This window comes from Colletes gigas, unplaced genomic scaffold, assembly GCF_013123115.1.
Source record: "Colletes gigas isolate AHSC1104 unplaced genomic scaffold, ASM1312311v1 Colletes_gigas_Sc00011, whole genome shotgun sequence".
Taxonomy (NCBI): domain Eukaryota; kingdom Metazoa; phylum Arthropoda; class Insecta; order Hymenoptera; family Colletidae; genus Colletes; species Colletes gigas.
The window spans coordinates 7423429-7441173 of NW_025106640.1; the positions used below are offsets into that span (position 1 = coordinate 7423429).

Consider the following 17745-nt stretch of genomic DNA (forward strand, 5'->3'; position numbering starts at 1 on the left):
CGCATTAGCGATTCTTGGAAATTCACCTGCTCGGATATATGACCAGCATGTATCCGAACACCGCTATAATAGCTAAATAATTATTACGGACGAATAAAATTACTATTATTACCCTGGTACAATTTTTAAATATGCACATCCATTATTTTAGTATGAAAATATTAAAATAAAGGTAATTGAATATGCTTTCGCATATTGTCCATTTAATTTACTGATATACAACTGTTTTACGCAAAATAATTACTAACATTTACCTAATACCTTTTTTATCTTTCAACGTTCTTTCGTTCGCCGCTAGATGGAAGTTCCATCTCGCTTTCGAACTGTTAAGCCGCGTTTTCTGTTCCCGCGCAATTCCCAGTCGCTCGTTGCGTATGAAGTCAGAGGAAAAAATAAACAATGAGCACGATGAAAACGCGGCTTTAGTCGTTTCACGATATGTCTTTGATGAATTATCAATCGAACTAACAAACTTTTATGAAACAAAATCAGTACCATTATATTGCATATTTCGATCAAACAATGTATACACAAGCGTGTTAAAATGAAACAATTAGTATTTGATAAATAATCTGTTTAATGGATTCATAACCTATTACAAAGTTCAGGCCAGGTTTCGGTGTGCGACAATTAGAACCGTATATACTGTGTCGAAGGGTTAAATTTGCCTTTATGTGGCACGAAACTATCACGAAATGTGTTGTAAGCAGAATGAAAGACAGTCTCGAATTATGAGCAGGATGTGGACATTTGTGTAATTGTTACTTAGTCACGAATCTCACGATTGCTGACTGAAACGACTTGCCTAACACAACACGCAAAGTCTGTGAAACGAATCAAGTCTGATATCTTTTATTCCGTACAAGTTACACTGTACTTCGTGAAATAGAGCCTTTTATCGAATGCCCGGTCTATCGTATACTTCTTTGGTGGTACTGTCATAAATGGGTATATGTTAGGTCCCATGTTTTGATCTGGTACGTTTTTATGAAGAAACAGTGCTCATTTTTCCAAAATCATGGCTGCACAACGAGCATTGCCACAAAGCAAAGAAGCTTTATTAAAATCCTACACGACGAGATTAAAAGACGACGTGAAGTCGATGCTGGAGAATTTCGAAGGTAGGCATCCTAACCTCACTTTTTACGCGGCGCCAAGCGTTCGTCCAATTTTTAAGACGAAAGCGAAACCGCGTTGCAAAGTACAATTATGCGTAATAAATTCCTTCTAATTCCAGAAATCATAAAACTAGCCAAAGGAGAAAGCGACTCGCAATTGTCTCGGATGACGCAGTGCGAACAGGATACGTACGAGATGCACGTAAGAGCAGCGAATATCGTACGTGCGGGGGAATCTTTGATGAAACTTGTTTCCGATATAAAACAATACCTGATACTGAACGACTTTCCCTCCGTGAACGAAGCGATAGCGCAAAACAGCAAATTGTTTCGGACGAAACAAGCGGAATGCGATCAGAAATTAGCATCATTGAGGGACGACATGGCTGCTGATTTGTACGATTTGGAAGAAGAATACTACACGTCTATATACAAATAACAAAAACTTTTTGTTCTCAAGGATGCATGATCGTGTACTTGTCGCTGCATGGACCATACCTTGAACCGAAATGTGATTGGTTTGGTAAACTGTATATATTTATTTAAATAAATAAGAATAATTTTGATAGTACATTCTTGCTTCTTAATTCGAGTGCTTGACAAGACACGTGGGAAGATAGGCTCGACGATAATTCGGGCGTAATTGTTTCATTTTTATTACTTGAATACTTTGTAACACACAGACGATACATCACACGATACTTCTAACTGGTAAGTATACTCGATAAGGTAATGTGGATTCAAGCTTCGGATAATAATAACAATAATAATAATAAGAATAATAATAATGAGAATAGTGACAATAATAATCTTAGAGCGTAATACTATTTTCTTTTTAATCCTTTCTCGTATGACGATGCCTTTCCATACTGTACAGCGATAATTTACAATTAATACGGAGTTCCCTCGACCGGAGCAGCGAGATTACGTCGACACTTGAACGATCGACAGATGGGAGTAAAAAATAAACAGCGCGACGTTTTCAATCTCGGAATGTTCCACGATCGTAATCTCGTCTGCTCCGTACGTAGTACTGTAGAAATACAAACTGAGCGGTCGACACACGGTACTGGTTCCTTAAAAAAAATTGGGAAGCAATTATATATCGATACTAGGAAAAAGAAAAAAAATAATAAAAATATCACAGTGTAAAATGCAACGCTGTGACACAGACCCATCAAGCATCGATCGAACGATAACGTGGAATTAAAACGAAAAGCGACATTTGTATCGCGGTACGCGCGAGTAATAGCCGGAAATAGCATATCTAAATACAGCGACGGAAATTAGAACACAGTAATTGGTTCGGCGTATAAATCCACCTTCTTAATCATTATTATTATCGTATCGCACGTTTTTCCCTTGAATCAGTCCGCGATCACGCGATTAAATCCTAATCGAATTACCCCATACTGCCACAATCATACTCTTAAACGCGATTCAACATAATAATCGGAAAATTTTCGAAGCGTGTTACTGCCACAAACGTAATTACGGACAACAAGAAGAAACAAAAGTACACGTAGAATCGGCCCCGAAGCAATTGAATTTACGTGTTCCATCGAATTCTTTGAACGAAGCAACTCCATGACGAAGAACTTCGGGGCCGACAATAATTTAGTATGTACAAAATTTGATTTCGCTTAAAATTAACATTCATCGTTAACGAACGAATATAGTTTACCAAAGAAACAGTTGACAATAGTTTGTTACATTTTGGTCCTCGTCCGAATGTAAGAAATAAAATGAGAAATAAACTCGACGAACCAAGATCGTACATATATATATATGTATATCTACACTGAAGTATGAACGAACCTTGAGCATCCGTAAGAAATATTAGTATGGTTTTAACATACTCTCAGTATAAATAATGAATTTTTGGAATTTACAATTGTTACAATTATCCCTGGACTGAAACCTTGACTTATTGTACATATACATTAAGTATACTAAGTAGACTTACGTTCTACTTTGGCAAAAACTTTTACAAATCTAAACTCGACCGTTTTTCCGTTCACTTCATTTTTCTTCGATCGATTATTTCCCGTACGCAGGATCGTGATTCTTTTTTTTTGTTGTTTTCTTTTGTATATTCTTTTCTAAAAAAATCTTGCATAAATTTCTGACCTCTGACTGGCAACTCGCGTATGCGTTAACGGCTTAGCATTAAAGTAATCTCAAAAAGGTTACAAAAACGTTCAGTTCCATCGTCGACTTCTCTCTGTTTGTTATAAAAATGCGCCAAAAAGGTGATATGCTTTCGTTTATGTCCTTTCTGTTTGTTCCCCCCCCTCCGCCCTGGAAACAGATCACCGGGGCTCTCCGTTTTGAGTGCTCGGATAAACGAAAAACACGCACAAAAAAAGAAAAAAGAGGAAGAAAAGCACTGACATACCTTGGCAGTATTAAATTACACGTTATTCAGGAAAGTCTGTTCGCTTCGTTATCGTAGTAATACAAAGTAAATGCATATGCTTGGAATGATACTGTTTATCCGTTTCGTTTAATCACCTACGAAAAAACTACGCCTCCGTCTCGACGCGTTCGCGAACCAAATATTTCCGCGCGCTTTTGATTCTTCCTCCGCGATCGTGAACGCGTCTCGCGACGATGCGTTCTTTTATAAAAAAAAAAAAAGAATTATTCCGAGCGAAGAAACTATTGTTCCGGTCGTCTCTTCGGTGGACCGTTTGCTCGTTCTTTCGTGTTTGCGAAAAAAGAGGATGAGGGAGTGTAGTGGAATACTTTGTAAATTAGTCTTTTCTCAGTTCACGGAACTTCGGGATTCCCATGGCTCTACTAAAAGAGCCCTCGCGTTTTGAGCGTCTCGCGTGCGTCTCGCGTGCGTCACGCGTCCTCCCTCGGACTTTGGCCTCGTCAGTAGAGGAGATCACCAGTAGTTTCGGAACCCCACGCCCCCGCGTCCTGAGCTGGTTTCAGATAGTCGACCTCGGTGACCTCGTTCTCCGGCTGGCTCGGCGTCGTCGACGTCGACGTCGGCGTCGAACTCGAGGACACGGCTCTCGTTACCCCCAGCTCGAAACCCCCGGACGTCAAATCCACCTTGCTGGGTGTATAACTGGCCAAGCCGCCACCACCTGCGGGGAACAAGCACTAGCTTTCAGCACACTACGCTGCCTATGCCAGGAGTCGAATCAGTCGTGAAGCTTTTCTCAACAGGTAAGTTTCAATTTAAACGTAATCAACAGAAAAGAAAGTTAACTGTTCTTCGATTCCTGTTTATGCTAGCCGGACAATAAGGAAGTCAACAACACAAAGCACCCCGGAAGTACGATCACGTTTTGAAGAGACGAATGCGAACATACTACGACGACGATTGAAGCTTTGGAATATCGTATACAGTTGGAGGTCAAATGAATTTTTACCCTTAGCAACAATTATGGAACAAATGATCGAGGAGAGTGTACATAGGAATAGATGGTCGGTCGAGTACTTGTGAGAGAGGTACCAGGATCGAGCGTCCCTCTGCTGGCGATTGCAGGAAGCGTCGCCGCAGAACGGTACCAGAATCTATGTAAACGTACTCTACAAGACACTCGGTGGATGCAGCAAGGATTAAAAGCGTTTCTAGGATCCATCTAATCTACACCAGCGACTCTTTGCCAGGCTCGACGTTCAAAAGAAGCTGCAATTGATTATAGGTTTTTGCGCGGGACAGAACGTGTTGCGCGATCGTTGCCTCTGTAAAAGACCGGAAACAAGACGAAAAGGTATCTTTTAGATCTTTTAGGTATCGATAAGAGAGATTCGCGTCTATTGTTCGAGAACGAATAAAAAGATACGCGATTTACACTGGTGGTAACGAGAAATAACGATTAAAATTACCGAGAAGGGCCGGCATGCTTGTCGGCGAGCTGCTCGAGGACGTTTTATTGCTAATCGGAGCTGATTGCTCGTCGGAACCGGAAGTTTCGTCGTCCACGCTGCTCTCGCCCTCCATCATCGATCCCTCGCTGGGATACTCGAAGGTTCGGGTCGCCGTGTCGTCAAACTGTATTCGATGCTGAAACAAACGCAACGTTCCACAATTATTAATTATCGAATCGTTGTGCATAATTAAATGTTCGAATAATTCAGTACTGAATCTCCCTTTTTCAATTCTCTTGCTTTCTGTTAATAATACGACGAAGTTAAAAAAATTACGGATTACGTAATATTTAACAATGGTGTGGAGTCGGTGTTCGCGGCGGAAATTCTGTCGGGGAAACGAAGAAGTTCGGGAGCGATCGAATAGGTTCGCGGCACGCGACCATTGTTGACGGGGCAGTTAGGCGTACGGCGGAAGGAGCCACATGTTCTCCGTGGTGTATCGCGGAACACGCGTGGCCAGGTACAAATAAGACACGGGAAGAACAAACAACGGCAACGGCATGCAGCCTCGAATAACAGTAACCCGTCACACTGGATGCTTTTTCGACTGCGAGCGAGGACATCGCCTCCTCGTTCGCTCCTTGTCGACGAACATGATCAAAAGAGAAAGCAATTCTTTTTCTATAGGGCCGCTGGAACTTGCCGTTCGCTGTTCATCCTGCATCTGTTGTCAAGAGGGGGAGAATTCATCGGCAAGATCTGATATTTCCAACCGCGGGAACCAAACAATTTCACCCACGCAAGAAAACCAGCGGGCTTTGCGGAACGACGAAACTCGATAGTTAAGATTGATAATAATTTACAAGATTAAAACACAGAATGTTATGTTTTGAATTTAGCTGATAAGCTTAAACATTTGGCAGAGCCATAACCACTGGTCAGAGTGTTAGAACCCTCGTTTCAGCGCAAAAGCTCATTGACGAGTCGGTTTCTTTCCCCTGTTGGACGCAACTGGGATTTCGCTTCGGTGATTTGGAATTGCAGTTACGCGGGAGTGCCGCATCGATCTTCGTTTCTTTGAAACATGGAAACGCAGTCCGGTCACGGTTCGATCATGGGTTATTTCACAGGTTCGCGGCGTTGGATAACATCTGAACGCACCGCGACCGGAATCGTAACGCGATTAGACCGCTAGTGCGAATAAATCCTTAAAGCCTTTGTGTACGACGAGGTAACAGTACCGGTATTTATTTCAACTAGACGCGTTGGCCACTCCGCCTCGGTTAATTGTATGTATTCGGTTTCGACGTCTCTCCGGGGACAAAAGAAACGGTTCTGATAACACACGAACTGTGATATCAGCGATATTCGCAGCTGTGTATGAATCAGAGATTTGAATAAAAATAAGATTAAAATGTCCGTGCCTGTGGCGGGAGTCTTGAACTTACGCGAACGAAATGTGGTTACGGTCAATCGTTCAAGCACGCTACTTTCTAAGGCCCTCGTGTCCCATAAATCTCAATCAGCATTTTCGCTCGAAGGAACGTGACAATAGCAAACGGTTTCGCGCTAAATCGCACCGCGAACAAAGCTGACTTCCCGCTCGAAGATCGTTCGAAACAGGCCTCTCAAGACCGCTATCGATAATATTTAATCGAACCAGCTGGACGATAGTATCGACCGTCTGTTTCGATTTACTTTCACAGTAATTTATATTATATTTCATTGTACATTTTCGAACATTGTTTTTCGACACGAAACGTTTTAAAGCGATTAAAGGATGAGATCGACATTAACCGCGTTGATTGATCGAGAGACGTTGCCCCGAATGGTAAAATCGATTATTCTAATTGCTTTAGAGCGGACTGCAACCCATTTCAACGGCTCGTAGGAACGGTGAAACCATTTTAAAAAGGCAAGATACTAATATGCGTGGCTTTCTATCCGCCGAGGAGTTAGCAATTGCCCTGCGGTACCTCGGCACTGAAACTTCGACGATCTTCTCTCTTTCCTCCTCGACCCTCTGGCACTCCGAGGCGGAGAAGAAAGGCGAGTCGAATAGATTACTCGTCTTGAAAATTCATTACGGCCGGTATCGCGGCTCGATCGTTTTTCGCAAACGAATCGATTCGGAGCGTCGAACTTTCGCTAAGAAATCCATCCCGCCGAATCGATAACTCTATTTTTCTTTCGTCGAATGCACGAATGGCTCCGGCGCGATTCCATAATGTCCCCGTAAAAGGTGCATCGTCGAGCACGTGTAAAATTCGCGCGGAAACTCCGTTAGTTGCGAGCGGTCGATGTTGATTTTACAGCCGAGAAAGCACGCGAGCGACACAAAAGGTTTACTCTCTTTCGAGGGTAGTCCGGTTCGCCGTTTTTTCCGTGAAAATCAATATACCGTCGGCCAATGAGAGCAGGTCTCGATGGTTTCCATGCATCCTGGTTCGGGGAACGATTTGACACTCGTCGCACGCTCGTCCTCGCGAGTCCTACGACGCACAACTTTCCATCTTGATATTTGCCTTTGGCTAACACTGCCAATCTCCGGACACCGTTCATCGGTGTGAATTTCGCGCCCAAGAAAGCCTTTCCTCCCGTCTTTTACGACTGCGAACTTATTTCGTTACGAACGTTCGAATTAACAACGACGAACTCGGTTTGTCGCGTACCAAGTGTACAGAAATTTCTTCGTCGACCGTGCCTAACGATCGTTAACTCGCGAACTAGTGTCGATGAAATTTCTTTCCAGGAAAGGCCGTTCCGCGAACTTGCCAAGCTGTTAAGCCGTCTCTAAAAACGGACGGTTCTATGTAGAATGCAAGTTCTTCGTCGCTGATGACCCGAGACAAATGGTGGCTGGTAATTAACTGGTGCCATTAATTAATTTACTTCCGGAACCGCTGACCCTGATCGTCTCCGACACAAGCACGGTATTTTTTGACCCATTTTTATGGGACTCCAGAGCCCCATTACTATTTCCGTGTCACTCGCAACATTAAAGAATTTTTTTCTCGAAGCTGCGTAGAATTTCAGGGATATGTGTATTTACGAAAAATGACTGTAATCGACCCCTACAACTAAAAATAATTTTTTCAGAACGATTTGAAATTTTTTAATTTCGTCGAAAAATTAGTCCACCTTCCTGAATTTTTTTCTCGATAGTGGGTAGGATTTCGGGGATATGTGTGTTCACCAAAAATGATTGTAATCGACTCATGCAACTGAAAATAATTTTTTCAGAACGATTTGAAATTTTTTAATTTCGTCGAAAAATTAGTCCACCTTCCAGAATTTTTTTCTCGATAGCGGGTAGGATTTCGGGGATATGTGTATTCACCAAAAATGATTGTAATCGACTCATGCAACCGACAATAATTTTTTTAGAACGATTTGAAATTTTTTAATTTCGTCGAAAAATTAGTCCACCTTCCAGAATTTTTTTCTCGATAGCGGGTAGGATTTCGGGGATATGTGTATTCACCAAAAATGATTGTAATCGACTCATGCAACCGACAATAATTTTTTTAGAACGATTTGAAATTTTTTAATTTCGTCGAAAAATTAGTCCACCTTCCAGAATTTTTTTCTCGATAGTGGGTAGGATTTCGGGGATATGTGTATTCACCAAAAATGATTGTAATCGACTCATGCAACCGACAATAATTTTTTTAGAACGATTTGAAATTTTTTAATTTCGTCGAAAAATTAGTCCACCTTCTTGAATTTTTTTTTCGAAACTGGGTAGGATTTCGGGGGTATGTCTAGTGACCAAAAATGATTATGATCGACCCCTGCAACCGACAATAATTTTTTCAGAACGATTTGAAATTTTTTAATTTTGTCGAAAAATACCTGCCGTCTATTTTTGTTAAAAATTCATTTTTCAGATATAATATATTAGGTATTTATTTCGGATATTTGTAGAAACGCAGAAAATTAAACGGGTCTTCGCGCGTTTACGCGTTACGCTCAGAATGCGGTCGCTTTCCGAAATTCCAACCGCGACAATTGCAAAACTCCCGTTGGCCTTCGCTGCCATAATTGTCCCGTGATATTTATCCCCCCAGCGCAAACTTCGAAGACTGACGAAATTTCTATGGCACTGCCCCGTTCTGGATCAAAGTGGCGGGAGTGTTGACGATAATATTAGAGAAATACCAGAGACTGTGCGTGAAATAAACGAGTCCACGTCGTGACCAGTTTATTTAATCGCACGATCGCCGAGGAGACTCCCGCGTATTACGCGAAAGATGGCCAGACGTTTGAAACGCATCCACGGACAATAAGTCCGGAACGTTTAGCATAAAGTTTAACGACACGAGCCGTGAACCCGGGGTTACCTGGGGCCTTTGAAACACGATTTCGCAGAGGGGAAACGAGACTTGCCGCGCAGTGGCTTTTTCTCGGTGTCGGGGAGTCGTTCCAGCCTGTACGGTAGGCAGTATAAAAGCGTCCAGGAATTTATCGTCGCGACGCCCTAGTCCCTCGAACCACCCGCGTGTCTCGCCGCAGCGACGGCGTTAAATGGACGCATAAAGCTTGTTCAACGCGGTAAAAAACTAGAGGCGAACCCATCCGTTATGTACCGCGAAACCCGTAATCTTCCTCTCGCTGACAAGATTAAAGCCCGCCATCGGAGGGAAAACCGTTCTTCGATTCAATTTAATGGAAAGCCGTCTGGGTATTCAAATTTTTCAGCGTCCATGCGGGCCCGGGTCGCTCGTCCCGTGCGTTGAAATCTTCGTCGATCGGATTGCATCAGGGCTCGACGTTATTAATCTTTCCGATCTCAAATTACTCGATAGTTTATCAGCCTTGATTCGCGTCCAAGCGAAGAATTCGAAAGATCTGTTAAACGAGATCCCGGACGGGGGACAGTTGGGAAATTATTTTGTAAGACGGGTTCCGTAAATCTAGCGTTAACAAGACGGTGGAAACTATTCGTTAAGATCGAAGTTCAACGATAAGATTATTAGGAGAAACGCAGACACCGAGATCTTGCGACACGACGCCATTAGTATCAGGCTTCTTCCCGCGGGACCATGGTTGTTCCAACGAGCCCACAAACTGTCGACGATCTCGGAGCAAACACCGTCCTATGTGGTCGTTTACATATTTTATCTCGTAGGTAATGTCAACAAAAACGTGGTCGAAATGAAACAACCGTCGCATTATGTTTTAATCGAGGGGGCCGTTAGTTCCCCCCGAATACCGATTCCACGGTTGAACGGTGGCGCGAGTTCAACGACGTTCCAGAAACCGTGACCTTCGTACGACCTTGAATTGGAAACGCGGCGTTAAGAGGCGCAGGAAATACGGCACGGTGGCCACGATAAATCAGCCACCCTGCGCGGCGCGCTTTTCGACAAGAGAGTAACGGTCCGCGGCCGCAATTACCCGCTGATTTTTCCGTAACGAAGCGAGATTAGAAATTCAAATTCACTTTTTGCCGGTCGTGAGCGCGTTCCTTCGCGGCGAGACCGGCCAACAGAGAGAAAGAGAGAAGAAAACTCGACGGACTTTTCGCTCCGGGAGAATTAGAATCGGCTCCCGGTATTTTCTCTCCCGCGGCCCGCAACCGTGTTACAATCAAGAAAGAGAATTACACCGAGCAGGCAATTTTCTCGGGAACGAAGCGATTTCGCAATTATTGCGAGAGGTGACGGCACCGAGGGAGGGGGGGGGTCGATGGCCACGATAGTCACGCAAACGACGGAGGAGCCTCCGCCGCCATTAGTGGAATCAACGAAACTACGATTATTAGGCTACCGATCGATAAACTCATTAGCGAAACCTTTCGATACCCGACGAGGATGGCTCAGAGAAATTTATAATCCGAGTTAATGATGGTTAAAAAAAAAAATCATAAATACGAGATACCTTCGGAGCTGTTGCGCGAGAATCCCCCCCTTAATCGAGGCGGCAAGCCATCGAATAATGAAGAACATTATGAAGCTACGCGTAGCAACAAATCAGGGAGTTTAACCGTAAATGAATTCACAATCTGTTCGTTAGCGTCAATCGGAGCAGAGTATATCCTGGACCCGCTCAACCGGTCCGCAGATCTTTTGTTCTTTCGATTATTTATACTTAAAATCGTTACAATTTCTATTTCTATCAAGCTCGGTTTTTAGTTTTCCATCTGGATCCCGACTGTTGTCTTGTGCCGTTGGCCTAACAGAAGAATGAATATGCGCGCTGCCACGGAGCCCCGTCACGGCGATATTTTAGAACAGCCTAACCGCTAGCCTCGATCTATGGTAGCGCGAGTGTACGGCTGACTTGCAAGACAGACTTATTTATTAGTTACACGTCTGCGGGACAAAATGGTGCGTCTACCAATAGACGAGGCTCTTTATAAATCTCTGGTTATTTTTAGATGCCGCGGGCGGACACGGAGGTGGTAATAGCGCCTCGACGCACACCATTGGATACTCGTTCTTCCGGTACGCCATTTTTATATTTATTCGAATTCGACAGAGGCTAAAAACTTAACGAAAAGCAAACGATCGATGTCTTTCGAATACTTATTTTCGAAACGATGACGAGGCACGATCGCGAGGTGTGAAAATTTCAAATTCTCGACCCATTTTCGGCCAAGGACAGGTGACCGAACGATAATTACAGAAACGCTGACGACCGTCAACAGATTCGCGACCAGTATATCGGTAACATGACGTTCGCTAATTCAGCGGTTACGGGCGTCGCATCATCGTCCAACGTAACGATCATTTAGAAGAAAACCGCGCGCACGCTTTTGTTTCGCGCGAGGCAATTATGCAATCGACTCCAGTCGTCGTCACGACGCCTCGTTATCGTCGCTTCTGCGAATTCCGCGTTAATTATTCCCCCGGAGTCGACCTTCGCTTCTTCTCTATGGACGAACTGTTTTCTAAAGGGGATTAACACCGGAGACATTTACGAGCCCGGACTTTCCGCGCCTCGACGTCTTCGAAGCTTCGAGAACACCGGTTATCAGTAAAATCATATTTTTCGACTCCGAAGACGTTTTTAAGCCAGATAACTTCACGGAATAAATCGTCGCGAAGAAATTCAGACGCGTTAACTGCCAAATATTTTGCAACCGTGATTAATACGCCTGATACCACGCGGAGTCGCTTTAAAAATTTCATAAATTAGGCTTCGGTGGTCGAACAAGAAAATTTCAAGTCTCCAATCGTTTTTTTCGAGATATTTCTATTTATAAACGTACGAAAAATTATGCACGCTTGCGCAAGAGTGGGGATTTATTAACATTTTAGTGCAGTCGCTGGTAAACAGATTTTAATGATTTATGTTCGGATTCGTGGGACCAATTTTTTAAAGTTTAGAGTGTTTTGTAATATTCTTTAACGATGATAGCAATTGGCAGATTTTCCATTATTCTCGTGCGATGCAAATGAGAGATTGGTGTCAGTCGGTCGACTGTTCGTAAAATTCGAAGACCGCAGCCTTGGCGCGCCATCGACTACGCGAGTTAGGCTCGCGATTGTTCGAATTATCAGATGTTACGCGCAATGTCTTTCCTAATGTCTTCACACCTGCTCGACGCTCGATACCTGTCGCAAATGGCTATCATTATTATTATTAGAGAACGGCGTCGATGGACAAGAATTCACGTTCAACGATAAATATAATTCTATTCTATTCCAATTATCTTATTAATAATGTTATTCTCGACAATCTAGAGAACACGGACGGACATCTTGCTAAGATACAACGAGGAATAATCACAAAAACACCCGACAGGTATTACAAAAAGATAAGGAAACTTAAACGTTGAAAAACAAAGTGTATATCGCGTCTTCGGTTTTAAATAAATCGTTCGAAAAGTAAAATTCAATTAATGGAATTTGTATCGTGTCGTCGAGAGCAATTATTTATCCGTTTAACATTCGACTCTTCTCTCTGTTTATCGCGTGCGTGCTCGGAGTAAACACGTGGTAAATAGCTCCGCGGAACATCACCGTACGTAAATGTACTACCATTTCAAGTACCCGTTACACCGAGTCAACTCTGGGAGCACATCCATCGTCCACACTCCACGATCCGTTACAATTTGCTACAATACGCCTAACTCTTATCTTCCCTGGTCCCTCGATTTATAGCCGATCCCGCAATCTCGATACAACCACGACGTCCTAACTGACCGTTAACGAAACACGATTAAATTTGAATCCCCTATCGTGCCGTTTATCTTCGCGATACCCCGATTACGACTTCATCGAACTCGATCCGCGATAATCGATTTAGTTTTCGTTGGCGACCGCGTTATCCTATCGGGTATCGGGTAGAAAATAATTTGAATTCTCGGTATTTAGCACCGGTACCCGGAATGTTAATAAGCTCAAATCGGGTTACGTAAGGGAAACGGTAATTATTACGATTACCGGCGATTCCACGTATCTCGGGGGGGCCCCTATCGTCGAGAAACAAATCTACAAATCAACGTAAGTTTATCGCGACCTATTACGATCGTAACGATCCCTAACAAGATCGTTAAAGAGCCTCCGTAGGAACATCGCGATGAAGCTGTTACGGGGAACCACTTCGGGAATTAACTGTACTCGAGGCGAATTTATTCGACGATCGTCTCGGTTGCTCGTCGAAATTTCATGCCTCTGACGCGCGTCTGTTTACGCGGCCGTTCCGGTGTTACGCGACCGGCGAAATTCTGTTCCCGCGAGACGCCTCGCGTCGTTATTGTTCCGAGCGTCTTCGATTTCAGGAGAGAAATCTACGGCACGCTGAAATATTCGAGCAGGAACAGGGTCACAGAATTTCGCACGAGCGTTCCCTTTGTTCTCCTCCCGTCTTCCTAGCTAAGGCTGCGCGCCAGAAACCCAGCCAGACACGTGAGGTTTATTGTTCAACGACTCCGGCCGAGACAGGTATCGGCTATAAAACCGATTATTTGCGAGGCAAAACCGTACAATATGCGCGCGGGCCAACGCGAACAAATTGTCTATGCTGCAACTCGCGTGGATTGCGAGAACGACAAAAATCAACGGACGAAAGTTTCCTTCTTTATGCGTTAACGGGTCGGTTGAATTTTTTCCCCGATGGTAAATACCCGCGTTCAGAGGAATTTATTCCTGGTAAACGGTACAATCCAAGGTTTTTATCGTTTAGTTTTTATAATAGGAACATACTTTTTTACGTAGATAAATCAAATTACATTAGGATAATTAAACGATCGCCAGAGTATAAATAAACCTCGTCAATTTCACTGCGAAAGACGTTGCAGTTTCTTTGCAAAAAATTTGCACTCTACGCAGATTTGATTTTTAAAAATAGTTTCAATTTCCGACGTTTTCCTATTTGTATCCCGAGCACGTCCGGATCGCGTCGTTTTCATGGCAAAAAATTCCTTCTCCGCGAAAACGCGCCGTGAAAAACGTTCGAGTACGCGAACGTGTCAGACGGTTAGGCAACGAGTCGGCGTCGAAGCAATTTTTGTTATTTCTCCGCCGATGCAAATGGGTTGAGCAACGATCCTCTCGTCGTCCCCGGCGTTTTCAAACGCGCAATTTTTCACCGTTAGAAATTCCTTTACCTTCAATAAAATTAAAATATATAGCGTGGAAGCGACCGTGCGCGGCCCCTCCTCGACGCCGAGAAATTTCTAAGCGAACGCGCACGGAAACGCGTACTTTCGCGCCGGGAAGATAAACTTTACGCTTATAAATGCTTACTTTTATGGCTGGGTACTCGCAGCCTTTACTTTCGGCCAACGACGCTTTAAGGCAATGGCATTCGAGCCTGACTCTCCTTAGGCTCGCGACCAAATCTTCTTTCCTACTTTTTTTTTCGTTATTACGGCCGAAATTGGGTCTCGAGTCATTCGGTTATCCGGGGAGGGTCGAGTTTGTCCGCTATTAAGGCTGAGAACCGAGTTCGCGAGCAATTACCCGGATAACTGTAACGAAATTGGGTCCAGGACCATTCAGTTATCCGGGTTCGCGAAGAAAATTAGCCCGGACAGAGGTGGTCCGATCGAGGAGGATGGAATTAGTAGGACAACGATCGCATTAGCGAGCCCGAATGGTCGACTACGCCTCGTCGAGCGAGGAACAACGCCCGCATTTTCTATCCAGAGAATTATTCGACGATAATTCCAGTCACGGAATTCCGCGTCGTATAATAGTCTGTCCGGCGTTTCTATCGATCCGATACGGTCGAACGAAGTAAATCCGAAGGAAATACGACGCATCGGCGAACAATCGACTCCGGGAGATATCGATTCTCTCGGTCCCTCTCGAAGATCGATCGCCGGACAATAAGTAACCATGACGCTTGTAGAACGGAATACCTCGCGTCGTTTTCCCTGGAATCGCTTCTCCCGTGCCACGGAACTTTCGAATATGTAAATTCCACCTTTTACCGGTTTCGATTTTTCGCATCGCACGTTGCGCAACGTTATTAAAGGTTAGGGTTTGCGCCGCTAATTGGGCACTGAATTAAAGACGAATCCGGACGGTGACACTGACGGTCGTTCCCTGCCAAAAACTGCTGAAACATTACTCGAATACCAAATAATTTGCAAGGCCAACGCGTGGCGATCTACACGATCGAAGAGTCGAGCAAGCAAAACATTTTAAAAAATATCTGCGCGTCTCTGAAGTTATCCATTCACGTTGCACGACGGAGAATATCAACCGTCGAGGTCGACGCAACCGGAAGCAGCGATAAAGAGCGACTCTATACGAAAAACGCTTCTTTTTCTAAATCGAGCACAGTTCAGATAAACGACAAACAAATTCTAACCGCGTTGATTGTTCTATTTAAAACGTTATCGAACATTTTCTTTACTAGATCGCGTACACAGCCATTCTACTACGAATTGAATTTAACGTTACCCGGTTAGAAATCTCGGGGCAATCATCGTTGCTTTATACGGCAACAATTTAGCCGTTCTGAATCGTTCCACCGATTCGATCAGAACCTCTGTAATTACCGTCATTAATTTTTTATAGCTTACTTCACCGCTTATTGTTATATTACTTTCGTGAACGGTTCGTTAGCGCTCGAAACAATCTCTTATTCCATCGAGGGACCGTCGTTATTTGTCCCCGGGGGTTTTATTGACTCGTAAACAAAAAAAAAAAAAAGAAAAAAAACGCGACGATCGTTTCACCCACGACCTTTCGTCGCGCTGGTTCTTGCGTAAACCGAGGAAAATATCCGTCAAACCCGGAAGCGAGCAACGTCGAGCGTTTTTCGCGCGAAAGAGATATCGTTCCGCCGTTTAGGGAGGCGCGTGGAGCTGAATCGGTCGTTTTGCCGCGTTCCCATGAACCACGGTAGATTAACTCCTCCGACAAGCTGCTCGAAAATCGTTGCTGCGGTTCGCGCGTCTACTTTTACTTTGCAAATCGGCATCGGTAACGGGTGAGCCTTGGTCGTTCTGTCGTCACGGGAATCCGCGTAAGCCCGAGCCCGTGAGAAAGTCGCTCGTCCGAGTGTTTCGATCTTTTAACGGGGACGATTATCGACGCTCCGGGCAACCTTTATCGTCCCCGTTCGCATAATGGGAAATTAGGCGGCCTCCAGCCGTGGAATCGGGACACACGATCCGCGCTCATCGACACTGTTATCCCGTTCGCGTTGAATAATCGTCGGTGTACTTTCTTAAAAACAGGTATTCCGACGTACGATCAAACCACTCCATAAAACCTCGTTTAGAATACGTTTCTATCGGTCGGTTTCCTGCGTGATCCGAGTATGAAGTAACGCCGGAGAGAGTCCGGTATGCATTTCTAACATTTGCATCATGTAAATTATTATATAATATGTCCTACTTGAGTCACGACTCTGCTCCGATACTACGTGTACTTAACGAGTCAGAATTGATGGATCGCAGAAGTAATGGACTTAATCTTTCTTTTTAGCTTCGTTAATGGACGGATCAAACGTTCGTCTTTATCAACGCTCGACTTTCGCGAGGAATTTAGTTTCTGAAAAATTAGATCCGACGATCGATCGTAGAACCAACCAAAGTCGCGATTTTCTAGGCGAATTTTTCTAGCGCACTGGACTCGTAGCCTCGTGTATAGCGAAATTAAGAGGTTCCCGGCGACGTTTTAAAAGCCGATCGGCTCAATTAACGAAGTCGAGGCAAATTGATCTTCGAGAGCCACATTATCCGTAATAGCGGCTCCTGGGAGAAGTTGGGCCGTGAAAATTAATGACGCGCCTTGTACACTGTTATAGCACATTAATTATTTAGAACGTTTATCTATAGTTCGAAAGGAGAGTATCGTTTAATCCGCTTTCGAGCACCGTACGCAAAACGAGCCTCCGGGGATGCATACCTGTTCCACCGAATACTCGTTAATAGCAAGTTTTCGGGCACGTTGAACCTCCGGAACCGTGCAAATTGTATATTCCGAAAAAGATCCCGACTGTTTCAAAACCCCTTGAATAAAAACCACGAGCAAACGACTTCCGACTCGAATTGTAAATTCCTGCAAACAGTTTGTAACAGTTTGTTCGACAAACTGATAACAGGAAGAATACGCGTAGTTCGGTACGCGAAGCGTTAATTGCATACAATCAAAGATGACTGAGCACAACTACTTGGCAAAGCGACGCACAGATAGCTTATCACGGTGACTAGTAGTTACACAAGTTTTGTTATTTACGTACGGTTCGAGTACGTCGCAAATAAACACCAGAAACGTTTCCGTTTCCTATCCGCTACTCCGCGGAGGAATTATCGTTCTTCTTTCGAACCGAACGCGGATCTAAGGTGTTTCAGATCGTAATCCGGGACTAATCTACGATACGT

At 44.0% G+C, this 17745-nt stretch overlaps 2 protein-coding genes across 4 annotated transcripts in view; one reads left to right on the forward strand and one right to left on the reverse strand.

Annotated features, from left to right (window-relative positions):
* Window positions 1-465: 465 nt before the first annotated feature.
* LOC122398177 (mediator of RNA polymerase II transcription subunit 22) lies at window positions 466-1641 on the forward strand. The gene is made up of 2 exons (XM_043397842.1): window positions 466-1121; window positions 1238-1641. The coding sequence occupies exons 1-2, from the start codon at window positions 1019-1021 to the stop codon at window positions 1555-1557; spliced, it is 423 nt and encodes a 140-aa protein (XP_043253777.1). The 5' UTR covers window positions 466-1018; the 3' UTR covers window positions 1558-1641.
* A 1191-nt stretch (window positions 1642-2832) lies between these two features.
* Window positions 2833-17745, reverse strand: part of LOC122398176 — a 32121-nt gene continuing 17208 nt past the window's right edge. The window contains exons 3-5 of one of the 3 annotated variants that reach the window (XR_006259175.1): window positions 4968-5145; window positions 3517-4219; window positions 2833-3419 (exon numbers count right to left, since the gene is read on the reverse strand). Coding sequence is in view for 2 of the 3 variants with exons in the window: in XM_043397840.1 (XP_043253775.1) it covers window positions 3999-4219; window positions 4968-5145 (399 nt within the window). In the remaining variant the exon portion in view is untranslated. Of the gene's footprint in view, window positions 4824-4967; window positions 5146-17745 lie in introns of all 3 variants that reach the window. The other 2 variants (XM_043397840.1, XM_043397841.1) reach the window with 2 other exon arrangements.

Bases quoted from the DNA above. Each gene is read 5' to 3' on its own strand.
- LOC122398177 (XM_043397842.1), top strand. From the start codon at position 1,019: ATGGCTGCACAACGAGCATTGCCACAAAGCAAAGAAGCTTTATTAAAA. The intron at 1,122-1,237 runs GTAGGCATCCTA...TTCTAATTCCAG, and splicing joins GATGCTGGAGAATTTCGAAG to AAATCATAAAACTAGCCAAA.